The sequence below is a fragment of the Carya illinoinensis genome, chromosome 5 (genome assembly GCF_018687715.1).
Source record: "Carya illinoinensis cultivar Pawnee chromosome 5, C.illinoinensisPawnee_v1, whole genome shotgun sequence".
NCBI lineage: Eukaryota > Viridiplantae > Streptophyta > Magnoliopsida > Fagales > Juglandaceae > Carya > Carya illinoinensis.
Genome location: NC_056756.1, coordinates 557,620 through 571,011, shown reverse-complemented (window position 1 = coordinate 571,011; position 13,392 = coordinate 557,620). Strand labels below are relative to the sequence as shown.

At 39.9% G+C, this 13,392-nt stretch overlaps 1 protein-coding gene across 1 annotated transcript; it reads left to right on the top strand.

The window, feature by feature from the left end:
• The first annotated feature begins 670 nt into the window (after positions 1 to 670).
• LOC122309913 (zinc finger CCCH domain-containing protein 5) lies at positions 671 to 13,082 on the top strand. The gene is made up of 9 exons (XM_043123689.1): positions 671 to 1,205; positions 1,309 to 1,461; positions 1,559 to 1,690; positions 1,823 to 1,981; positions 3,489 to 3,581; positions 9,350 to 9,466; positions 10,254 to 10,328; positions 10,543 to 10,763; positions 11,611 to 13,082. The coding sequence occupies exons 1-9, from the start codon at positions 717 to 719 to the stop codon at positions 12,488 to 12,490; spliced, it is 2,319 nt and encodes a 772-aa protein (XP_042979623.1). The 5' UTR covers positions 671 to 716; the 3' UTR covers positions 12,491 to 13,082.
• The last annotated feature ends 310 nt before the right edge of the window (positions 13,083 to 13,392 follow it).

Genomic DNA, 13,392 nt, shown 5'->3' with positions numbered 1-13,392 from the left:
TTTATTTATTAAATAAGTAATTAATGAACAAAAATTATTATTTATTTTCAAACAAAACAGCTTGTGTAAAATTCTATTATTCTTATAAATTCAAATGTTTTGTATTTTTTCTGGTAGTATTATCTTTATTTTGTTAACCTTTTGTATTTAAAATAAGTATTTCAAGATTGGTCTACACAGATACCTGTTTTGTCAAAATTAAGTGTGAGCAAAATTAAATTTGCCTAAATAATAATTGAGCTTTTTTTTTTTTGTAATAAAATGTAATGATGAGTTGAAATATTCAATTTCAATAAAAATTTCTAAGTGAAATATGGACATGTTTACCTTTACATCCATTAAAATAAAATAAAAATAATACTAATGTAAATAATAAATTGATATATATAGTTATTTTTATATATTTTTTATGTGTTTTACTTATATGATTAGTTTAATTATTTTTTTAATATAAAATAATTATTTTAATCAATTATATTAATGAAATGTATAAAAAATATACAAAAATATTACATATAATATAACTCGTATTACTACTCAATCCCATAAGTTTGCCTTCTCAATCTTACCATTAATGTAATTGCATTATTTTTCTTTTAAATATTAAAAATAATATACTATTTTATAAATAATCACTTTCTTATCTATTAATAAAAATAAAATAAAATACCGAAAACGGTGTGATTTAGGAGCGCCTTGAATAAAGAAGGTGATCGATGATTCCGTCCGTCGGTACGAGGAGAAAAGCTTTTTACCATTTGCTCGGCAAAATTTCAGAGAAAACGCGTTCGTCCCGAAGTAAGGAACTAATGGCAGAACCAATACCCAACAAAGCAGAAGAAGAAGAAGACGAAGACGAAGCAGAGTGTACTGTTAAAATGGAGGGTTTGTTACAGATAATGAGCCGGAAGGAGAAGAGAAAGGCGAAGAAGAAGATGAAGAGGAAACAGATTAGAAAGGAGATGGCGGAGAAGGAGCGTGAGGAAGAGGAGGCGAGGCTGAACGATCCGGAGGAGCAGAGGAGAGAGGATGTGATGGAGGAGGAGGAGAAGGAGAGGAAAGAGAGGGAGAGGAAGCAGTTCGAGGATCGGGAGAGGGCGTGGATTGAAGCCATGGAGAAGAAGAAGAAGAAGAAGGAAGAGGTAGAGAAGGAAGAGGAGGAGCGAAGGATGGCTCTGGAAGAAGAAAAGTCGAAAAGACTACAGGTTCGCGGTTTTATATTTGGATGAGTTCTGTTTGGTGGTTGAGATAGCGTGGGAATGAGGAAAAGAAAATCAGTTTATGAAAATTTCTCTTCTTTTATGGCAGGTTGAGAATGAAAACGAGTTTAATGAGGATGATGATTGGGAATATGTAGAAGAAGGGCCTGCAGAGATCATATGGCAAGGAAATGAAATAATTGTGAAGAAGAAAAGGGTCAGAGTTCCAAAGAAGGACGCCAATCAACAAACTAGACAAGAGGTATCGCCAACTCAATTGAGATAATTGGCTTTGTGGTGGTGTTTTAAGTTTTGGATGAGAAGATTTTCAATCATGGAGGTTATAATTTCCTTTGCAGAATGCTGATAGGCCTACGTCAAATCCTCTTCCTCCTCAGTCTGAAGCTTTTTCTAGTTATAAGAATGCATCCTCGGCAGAGCATATTTTAAAGAATGTTTCTCAACAAGTTCCTAATTTTGGAACCGAACAGGTAAGCCAAACATATGTGCGCGCGAGCGTATAGTTCTCAATTTTTATGTTCAAGATGTCTTTTGCACGTGTTTATATTCGTTATTAACAACCAGCATCTAATCTGTTAATTGTGTATTTGTATCTTTGGCAGGATAAAGCCCATTGTCCTTTCCATTTAAAAACCGGTGCATGCCGTTTTGGTCTGCGATGCAGCAGAGTTCATTTCTACCCCGACAAATCATTTACACTGTTGATCAGGAATATGTACAATGGTCCTGGCCTTGCCTGGGAGCAAGACGAGGGGCTTGAGGTCTGTAAATGCTGCCTTCATGTGATTCTTGTATCCTGATTTCAATTATGGAAAGCTTCTACACTGTCATTTAACAGGGCAAGGTTTGCCACACAAATCCTAATGCAGAAATGTGCTATTTGTTTAGGATCCCAAAGGCATCTTATCATTAGAAACTTTGTTATTCCTGCCTGTCTTTATGTGGTTAATTTTATACTATGAATAGATTTTTTATAGGTATACTATGCATAGAATTTTTATCACCAATTATTTGAGTCAGTCCTTTTTTACGTTTAGAATTATTATTGCTGTTCTTTGACTTTAAATCAGAAATCCATCTCAAGATTCACTACGATGAAGGTCCATGGTTTTGGCCTTGGTTGGTTGGAGTAAAAGAAATTAGCTCCTTTGTATCCTACTTGCTGGTCCAAGGGTGGTTATCGTACAGTATCCCTTTATTTATTATTTATTTTTATTTTTTATCTTGAAAATGTTAACCTCATATATTATTATACTTTTTTAAGCTTCCTTTGCATTTTCATTTCTTTTTCTCTTTCTGTTTGATTTGGTGACATGTTTTGGTCATCATGCCTACAAATCCTAACTTTCTGCAGTCATAGTTATTATGGTGAGATACAATTGTCTCTGTCGATGTGGCATTTATTTGTAGATTCAATTGTCTCTATTGATGCAGCATTTATTTGTATATCATACTATTATCTGTGAATTTGGTCCAAATTTCGGTTTTATATTTGAGATTTATTTTCTTTCTAGAATTTGATAGGCAACTCACTCTGATTTGTATGCAAGTTACTATTCCTCAACAAGTTTTTGGTGTTCTGGGAATAATGCAGCTCTCTACTGATAATGACCATTCCCTCACAAGGTTTGAGCATGCAGGCTACTGTAGTTGAAAGAGGATAAACTTGGCACTTTCTTTACTTACGCTAAGGATGAAAAGAAGAAAGAGAATGCCTGTCACTTCTCTCATTAGGTCATAATAGGGGAAAATACACTTTTACCCTCCAACTAACTGGTGTTTTATGCTTTATGCAACAAACTACCAGAACTGATATCCTGCACCCTCAAATTAATAAAAAGTTGCAATGTTCACCTTTCGAAAAATTCCTCCTTTAACATTTGCACACGTTCGCAGAGAGAGTGAGAGAGTGGGGAGGGAGGAGGGAGGGACACAGAGAGAGAGAGAATCCGACTTCACTAGAAATTGCATATGGTTCTTTTGCATTATTTTCTTCCCAATAGGTGACTGCTCTACCTCGTTTTAGTCTAATTTTAGTCCATTTCGAATTAGGGTGGCTCCATGGCTGCCTAATCTGTATTTTCTAAATATCTTGAATAGTAGTCGAAGTTAAAAACGTATCAGAATGTTTTTGTGGAGGATGCAGGCTCATTTTGTGGATTTGAGAAATCTTAGTACCACGATTTTACCGTATGTTTCCTTTTACAGCTAATGTCTATATCTTTGATAATATATTCTTTTATTTTTTTTTTCAATTTTTGTTTCCAGTATACAGATGAAGAGGTTGAACGTTGTTATGAAGAATTTTACGAGGATGTGCACACAGAGTTCTTGAAGTTTGGGGAAATTGTGAATTTTAAGGTTGTTGCTTCTGTCCTAGTGTTGTTTTTACCCACTATTCCATTAACAATTTTTTTTTTTTTTGATAAATAAACGATTTTATTGATCAAAGAATAGCAAAACCTGAAATACGACTCTGATGCCCCAACTAGGTAGGCACATTAGAGGCAAGCAAATCTTGAAGGGCCATGCCATTAAAATCTACAGCTATAGCCCATCTACAAAGAGTTCTAAAAAATAAAAGTTTAAGCTCCTCCAACAATCTTTCCTAGTCTTCGAAAGTACGCTCATTACGCTCCCGCCACAAACACCACATAATGTAAAGAGGGATCATCTTCCACATAGCTTTAATCTGATGCCTGTCTCTTATGCTTGGCCAACTAGCCAACGCTGCCTCCACAGTTTTTGGCATCACCCAGGCCATCGCCAATCGAGCGAAAACCTCATTCCAGAGAAACCTTTCTATGCCACAATGCAATAGGAGATGATCTACCGACTTTCCCCCTCCTTTGCACATGTAACACCAGTCTACAATAATGATTCTTCTTTTCCTTAGATTATCAATGGTAAGAATCTTACCCAAAGAGGCGGTCCAAAAAAATAATGAAGCTTTGGGAGGTGCCTTGTGATTCCAGATCTTTCTCTAAGGGAACTAAGTATTGGCTTCTAGATTGAGCGCCTTATAGAAAGAATGAACAGAAAAAATACCCTTGTCTGCTGGAGTCCACCACATGACATCCTCTTGCTGCCTGTTTAGTCTTATGGAATATATGAAACTGTAGAAATCTGCAATGCTATTTATCTCCCAATCCTATACTGCCCTATTAAAATTAATATTCCAAGTAATCTGTCCCCCCGATATCTCCATAACATCCACCACTAAGGCTTCCTTAGGACTTGCCATCTAGAAGAGAGAATGATACAAATCTTTTAATGCCCTGTTGCCACACCAAATGTCGCTCCAGAATTTGATCTTGGATTCCGCACCCACCTAAAGCTTAACAAAACGATTAAACACCCCTAAACTTCTTATAATGTGTTTCCACAACCCTACTCCATAGGCTCCTATATCTTCTCTAGTGCACCAATCCCCCCATAAGCCACCATATTTCTTCTCAATAGCCAATTTCCATAGAGAGTTTGGTTCCCTGGTAAATCTCAATAACCATTTGCCTAATAATGCCTGATTGAATGCCCTTAGATTTCTAACCCCCAGACTTCCCACCGAAATAGAATGGCAAACCTGCTCCCACTTAACCAAGTGGAACTTGAACTCATCCCTCAAACCCCCCCACAAGAAATCTCGCTGGAGTTTCTCAATACGGGCTGACACACTTGTTGGTATTGGAAATAGAGATAAAAAATAAGCAGGTAGGTTAGATAATGTACTCTTTATTAAGGTAATCCTTCCACCCTGCCAATCGCCGCTCTATTTTCTCAATCACTGTATCCCATATCGAGGGAGCCCTCAAGGCATTCCCCAATGGAAGTCCCAAGTAAGTCATAGGCAAGGAAGTTGTCTCACACCCCAAAGTTCTTGCCAAGTGATGAATATTAGGCACTGAACCGATTGGCACCAATTCTGATTTTTCCAGATTTACCTTCAAACCAGAAACTGCCTCGAAACAAAAGAGTAAGGCCTTATGAACTTGCATCTGAATTTGGTCGGCTTCGCATATAATCAATGTATCATCTGCAAACAGTAAATGAGAAATATTTATAATACCCCTGTCCAAGGTTCCAATCGGAAAACCGTCTGTAAAACCATTTGCAACCATTGCCAAAAGCATTCTGCTTAGAGCCTCCATAATTATGACGAACAACAAGGGTGACAACGGGTCCCCTTGTCTCAATCCACGTGAGCTCTGGAAGAAACCCACTGAGACTCTATTTACCAACACAGAGAACTTTGCTGAAAATATGCATCAATGGATCCTGGCCCTTCATGGCTCCCCAAAACCACACCTCCTAAGTAAATGAATGAGGAAATCCCAATTGATATGGTCATATGCCTTTTCCATGTCGAGTTTGCACATGATCCTTGTTTTCCCAACTTTCAATCGACTATCAAGGCATTCATTAGCAATTAACACTGCATCCAAAATCTATCTTCCTTTAACAAAAGCATTTTGAGGTTGCGTAACAATCTTCCCCATCACCTCACTCAATCTATTTGCAACTACCTTGGAGATTATCATATACACCCCATTCACTAGACTAATAGGCCGAAACTCCTTAATATCCGTCGCCCCCACCTTCTTGGGAATCAATGCGAGGAACGTGGTGTTAAGACTTTTTTCAAACTTTCCAGCCCAGAAAAATCTTCATTAGGTCCTCCTTAATAACTTCCCAACAGTCTTGAAAGAAACCCATAGAGAATCCATCTAGTCCTAGTGCCTTGTCCCTAGCCATTTTCCTCACTACTTCATGAACCTCTATCTCCTTAAAGTCCCTTTCCAAGCATGACACGTCACCCCAATGGTGTCAAAGACCATCCCATTCAATGGGGGACGCCATCCCACCTGCTCCTCTAGTAAGTTCTCATAGAATTTCACAACATGATTGTGGATTACCTACTCATCTCTGCACTCCACACCATCAACTTTCAACATCTCAATATTGTTATTTCTCCTATGCGAGTTTGCAATTCTGTGGAAGAAACTCGTGCTCCGATCCCCTTCCCTCAACCACAATGCCCTGGATTTTTTATACCAAGACATCTCTTCTAGTAGAATCAACCTCTCAACTTCTGCAGCCAACTCAAACTTCCTATCTTGTTCTACCTGAGTGAGTTGTTGGACCTCTTGAAACCTCTCGATCCCTTGAATTTCCAACAACTTTATTTTTTTGTTTTCCCCTACATTGTCGAACGACTCCAAATTCCATACTTTTAGATCTCTTTTGAGAGCTTTCAATTTTCTGACAAAAATGAAATTGGGAATACCTTGGAGCTGATAGGAGGACCACCACTATTTGATCCTATCCACAACTTCCGATTTCAACCACATATTCTCAAATTTAAACGGCCGACGACCCTTGCGAATGCCTCCACAATCAAGCAAAATAGGCCAATAATCCGAACCAATACGGGGCATATGCTTCTACTAGACCTCGGGCAAGTGGCTTTCCCAGTCTGGTGAAATTAGGAACTGGTCCAGTCGAGACCATGACTGATTAGTAGACTAAGTAGCGGTACCCCCCCCCCCCCCCGGGCTGATGGTAAATCCACCAAGTTCAAGTCAAAGATACACTCCGAGAACGCCTCCATCGCTAGCCGTAGTCTTCTACTTTCAGAAGCTTTACTTGGGAATCTCACAACATTAAAGTCTCCCCCTATGCACCATGGGAGTTCCCACCAATTATGAATCTGAGCGAGTTCATCCCATAACAAACTTCTATCCATGTCTAAATTGGAGCCATAAACACCTGTAAAAGCTCACAGAAAGTTATCGGCGACACTCTTAAATGAGCATGCAACCATGTAATTTCCAATAAACTCCTCCACCCTCTCCACCACACGTCTATCCCACATCACCACAATCCCTCCCGACGCCCCATTTGAGGCCAAGAAGACCCAATCAACATGGACTCCACTCCATAAACTTCGCACAATTCTCCTATCGATAAATTTCAGTTTAGTTTCTTGCAAACATATGATATCTGCCTTCCAATCCCGAATCATGTTTCTAATCCGCAGACACTTATCAATCGCGTTAAGCCCACGGATGTTCCACGACACAATCTTTGGCTTCATTGAGGAAAGGCTTGCTCCTTCCCTTTTACCCTTTCCCTGCTAGCACTGCCCTCCATATTCATCAACCAAGTTAGTCTTTTGAGTTCCCGGTGCGTCTTTGATTCTCCTTTATTTTTTTGTTTATGCCCCGCTTCAGTTGTTGTGAACAAAACCAAGAACTGCTCCTCATATCCGTCACACTCGATTCCCACAAATTTTTGGATTTCTTTCACCTTGTCAAAGACCCAGTCTGAAACATTAGGTTGAGGTAGAAAGCAAAAGTTCAACGGGGTAGGCTCCTCTAGCCTACTAATCTGATTTCCGTGAGTATCACCTTCCAGTGGGATGTCATCTAATCCCAACTTTCCACACACATCAGGGAACACGAATTCACCATCCACTGAATGCGTAAGATCGTCCCCCCCCCCCCCCTTCCTCCTCTTCCTCCACCTCAGATTCACTAAATAGTTGGACAGAGAGGTCCAATCCACCCGCGTCCATGTCCCCTGAAAATATCGGCGTCGTCTGACCTCCACACAGCAGGAAGGAGCCATCCAAGCTCACCATCTTTGTCAAACTCTGCTTCGGCAGTGAGTACTGTTCAGCCAGGGCCGCTGGCACATCATTGGAGTTTCCCACTACCACCATCGGCGACGACTGTGTACTCGCCTCTGCCCAGTCTGTCGACAGCGAGCACGGCACGATCTCAAGAGCTGTCAAGGCTCCGTTGCTGAGTATCGGGTCAATGGGCTGGGTCGTAGGGCACATGGACGAAACAGGCAGCTTATTTGAAACAAAACTGGGCTGGGTCTGCCCAAGCCCAGTTCCCAGGCCTCCACACGAAGAGGCTAAAATGCTTGCAGAGCCTGCTTTGGGCTGGGCCCTGTCCACATTCAAGGCCCTCTCTACTTCAGTCAAAGCGCAAACGGGTTGAGGCTGGGGCCCAACCTTCTTACACCATTGTGGCCCACCATGGTCATGGAACCCAAGGCCCTTAGCCCTTTTTCCTTTTTCTTCCTCCCATCTCCCACTTATTTCCTTTCTCAGCCCGACATGTCTTCGTACCTCCTCCATCTCCTTCTGCAATTTCCTCAATTGGCCCTGCAATTCCAATAGGCGCCTACTACTCACCCACATCTCCTGTCCAACCTTAGGCCTGCCATACTCTGAACCCCGTACAAGTTGAGGGGCTCAAAGCTCCACCCCATCAACGTAACTTGCGTGTGGCTTGGTCTCACCATCATGAGAGCCTCCACATACGAACGATTGAAAGGTTTCCCCTCCCTTGCCCTTTTGTTCACCTACACCCCTGCAGTGTTGCCAAACTGCTCCTTGGTTTGGGTCATCTCCTTAGCGAGTTCCTTTAGGCTTCTCCATCCCCAGCCACCTACACCTTCGGGAAAACAGAGTAAGCATTTTCTTCCCACCTAACCATACTCTGCAATCGACAAGTAACGTCCACAATTGTTTGCACATTATTGGGCAACAAAGCTTCTGTAACCCTCCCTTATCACCGAATACACCTCCTTTCTCCCCCCTCTCAAGCACTCCTCCAATACATTCACAAACCACAGCACTGTGTTATGAATCACCAACACCTCATACTTTTCCTTCCATCCCTGCTCAGAGATACGTATATTAACTCCTCTTTCACAAGCACAATCCTTTTGGACTCTACTACTAACTCTCTAGACAATGCCATTTGTGCCACCGTAGTAACTACGACGCCGTCAAGGTTGCAAGATTAACGACAAATCGGAGTTTGCATGGGAAAACGAGAGTTTTGCATGTGTACGGAGAAAAGAATTATAAGGATTTTTTCTTCAATTAACATATTCTCACCTCATTTGGGATATTGTATTTATTGAGAGTTGAGGAATATTACAATTTTTTATTTGTTGAAGAATTTGATCATATTGGTTGATTATTTACAATTGATGATTATGAATTCCATTAGCTGCTTATAGCTATACTGGGAGACTATTTTCTGGTGCTAACTGTGGGTAGCTGGGAGTTATGGTTCGTCTTGGGATGACAAATGTCATGTCTCTTTCAGGTGTGCAGAAATGGCTCATTCCATTTACGGGGAAATGTCTACATACAATATAAGTCACTCGATTCAGCTGTTCTTGCTTATCATTCTATTAATGGCCGGTACTTTGCTGGGAAACAGGTATTGTATTTACCTTAAAGGTGAAGTCTCTTAAATATAAGTACTGTGTTGTCCTTGTTTTAGCTATTGCATGAGCTCTTGGTTCTCTCAGTAGTGGGATATATCTTCTACCAAATTTCAATTTTTTTTTGATTGGTAATCAAAGTTTTTTATTGATGAGGAATGGGTATAGCCCAAGTACATGGGACATATACAAGAGCAACACCTAGGACCAAATTTCATAATTTAACCTTTCTATTATTCAACTAATTTTGGTCTTTTAGCTTCCAGAACTTAAATTATTCACTAATTTTGTTCAGTGGTAGTTTCTTATGAGTACTTTATTGTAATGCCCCAATGGAAGGCCAAAATCACATGGCCTATACTCCAAAAGGACTAGTCAATGATACAATTGAAGCCACATTAGAACATTATAAAGAGCAAGAACTTCTCCTTCCCAAGCAATATGGGATCACCTTATCCTCTTATCATATGGGGTGTCACAATCTCCCTCCTTAAATTCTCAACGTCTTTGTTGGGCCCATCCGTTGTAAGTGGCACAACTCAAATTCCACATTTTTGGTTGGGATAGGCTCCAATACTATTTATAACGCCCCAATGGAAGGCCCAAAATACATGGCCTATACTCTAAAAGGACTAGTCAACGATACAATTGAAGTCCCATTGGAACATTATAAAAAACAAGAACTTTTCATTCCCAAGCAATGTGGGATCCCAGATACCACTTACCTTATCCTCTTATCATGTGGGGTATCACATATATTGATCTTGGTGTTGCTTTTGGCAGGTAAGTTGTGAATTTGTCAATTTGACCAGATGGAAGGTTGCAATATGCGGGGAGTATATGAAGTCAAGGTTCAAGGTATGATTGGCCCCACTTTTTGTCTTTTTTTTTTGGTAGTAACGTACTCTTTTTTGTCTTTTGTTGGTTTCCGTTGTGCTTTTATTTTGTACAGATACGTGCCATTCATTTAATAATTTGATTTTGATCAAATAAGATTATTGATCTTGAATCACTTGTTGATGTCAATTTGATCTTCATTCTTCCTGACTACATCCTTGTTGCATCCTTATAGACGTGTTCTCATGGAACTGCTTGCAATTTTATCCACTGTTTCCGCAATCCTGGTGGAGACTATGAATGGGCTGATTGTGATAAACCACCTCCAAAATATTGGGTGAAAAAGATGACTGCTTTATTTGGTTATTACGATGAAGCTGGGCATGAGAAACAGGTGGAACAAGAAAATTTTGGGCACCGGCAGCACTCCAGCAAGATGATGACTGATGTAGACAGGTGTGCCTATATTTTTCCTTGGTGGATACAACATGTGGTACCTAGTAAGCGAGTATCTTAAGCTATGTTTTCTGAGTCTATTTTTTCTTGATGAAATATCCATTCTGCTCTTCCAATCTAAACGATTACATGGATTGTTATTTATTTTCATCAAAACCTTTTAACTATTAGAAATGTCTTTTATTTTTTCCAATTTCCCATACAAAATGTGATATGGGATAGAGTTCCTAACAAGCTGTATGACCATTTTAATGATTTAGAAGGCCTATGAGATTTTGAGCACAAGACCCGCCACATGCATGTGGTCCTGAAAGATCTTATTATTATTTGTAGAAGAAGTATCTGTAGATGATGCCCTGTTGGTTGTTAATTTGTAAATCTCGTTTCCTATAATGTTAAAAAATACCACCATATAGTGAGCAAACACAACTTATCCAAATGCTAGAATAAAGCTGATTGGAGGAGCAGATTTTTAATTGTCTTTGTTTGTTAAATTGTGCATATTATGGTTGATTGGAGGAGCAGATTTTTAATTGTCTTTGTTTGTTAAATTGTGCATATTATGGTTTTATGTTCATTTAAAATAAAAGCCAGTTCTTGGAGGCAAAGTTTGACTTCCAGCTTTTGGTGTTAATGCTTGTTAATGGTGCCTATATGACAAACTTTTGCCGTGAACTTTATGTTTCATATCATCCAACTTGTCTATATTGTAATTCGTATGTATTAACAAGCATATGAATTAACACCATGGCAGATGATCATCTGATGAGATGCTTCTCTTCAAATTGTTCATGATGATTGCATGATTCTTTCTGCTTATCAATAGTTTCCTGAATATCCATGGCAGGTCTTGCTCAAGAAGATCTAAATCCACAGAGATGGATTTCTTGAATAGCAGTAGCTGTAGTGGAAGAAATGGCAGTGGTGATGATGTTCCAAAGAGCACACGGTGGAGGCAGTATGCAAGTGAGGATAGAAAGCAAATCAAAGTTATTGGTGAGGATATGTATGAAGAGAATACAAACTTAAAAAAGACTAATCACATGAAGAGCAGAACTCATGATACAGATTCTGATGGTGAATGGTTGGATAAGGATGGGGACAAAGAAAGATACAGAGATAGATACCATGGTGGTGCAAGCAAAAGCTCGAGATCTCAGAACAGGGATAAAAAGCGCAGATCATGTGGAGATGAATCTAAGGGGGATTGGTCAGATAGTGAAGATAGAGAAACTCACAACCGTCATGCTAGGAAAAGATCAAGATACAGCAGAAAAGCTAGACTCCTGGATGATTGTGAGGACCAAGAAAACCATAGGAGAGAGTGGTCAAAAAGAGATGGAGACCGAGAAACATACCATGGTCAGATGACCAAAAGTGCAAGACACCAGAGTAAAGTGAAGTATCCAGATGATCATAGGGACAGCAAGAACAGAACTCATGATACTGGTGTAGAGTGGTCTGACGGGGAAAGAGAGAGAGATAGAGACAGGCACAATAGAAAAAGGAGGAAAAGCTCAAGACACCAGCGGAAAGTGGAACGTCTGGATGATTATGGGGACAGTAAGAATGGAAGTCATTGTCCTGAAGGAGAATGGTTAGATAGGGACAGCAATAGTGATAGAGAGCAAAGTAGACGACAGAAAGGCTCCGAACAGGACACCGTCTCAGATGATCATGGGGATAGCACAAGCAGGGCCAATGATACTGGTTTTATGAATGATTAGTCAGGCAGTGATGGAGAAAAACACCATAGTTGAACAAGGAAACGTACAAGACACTGGAATGAAGTGTCAGATTTCTCCAAAGATGAAAGGGAATCAGCAAAAAAGTTGGAAAGATAAGTGTCACAGCGTGGAATCCAGTGTAGGGAAGTCTGGTCTAGAAGAAGGCTCATGTATTTCTCGAGAAGGGATTGTTGAGCGGTGAGTTAAGCAGTTCAGGCAGTTAGTTTTAATTTTCACAGGCCTTGAGTTTTTAGATAATGTACTCGTTTTGAAGTTCTAGAACTTGAATGTACCTGGTCTCCATCTTCATTTCTTATATCTGCCCTACCCCCTTTGAAAAAAAAATGAAATAAACAAATCCATTGAGAGCAGTATCTCCTTTGTGGGCTATGCCGCCGAGAGCATGACTCATAACAAAGCGATCCATTGTTGTCTTTGGTAGCCTTCTTGCATTCCCGCTAGCACGGAGAGGCTCAGTCAAGCTTCTTGCTGGTTGGGAGGGATTGTCTGAATATTTCTAGTCAAAAGGCTTGCATTCTTTTCAAATGAAAACAAATATGAAAATGCATATAAGACCCGTTTCGGTTCCTTATGTTATTCTTTTTGGATGAAACATGTCCATTTCAAAACAGTTGTGCTCTCTGAAGACACCAACCAGAACACATTATTCACTTTTCATATACAAGGGGACAGGCAAAAGGCGTCACTGATAGACACGAGTAAATCGTTGAGACCATATACATGTTTAACATTGCAAATAAATTTGTTGTCCAACGCAAGGCTTTCCGAGTTAGTGATGAAGCCTTGTGAACAAAATGTCTCTTTGAACTAAGATTGAATTGGCCGTGTGTGTTGCACGTAGTAAATCTGTCCGCGATATATATAGGTAGAATAATTAGTAC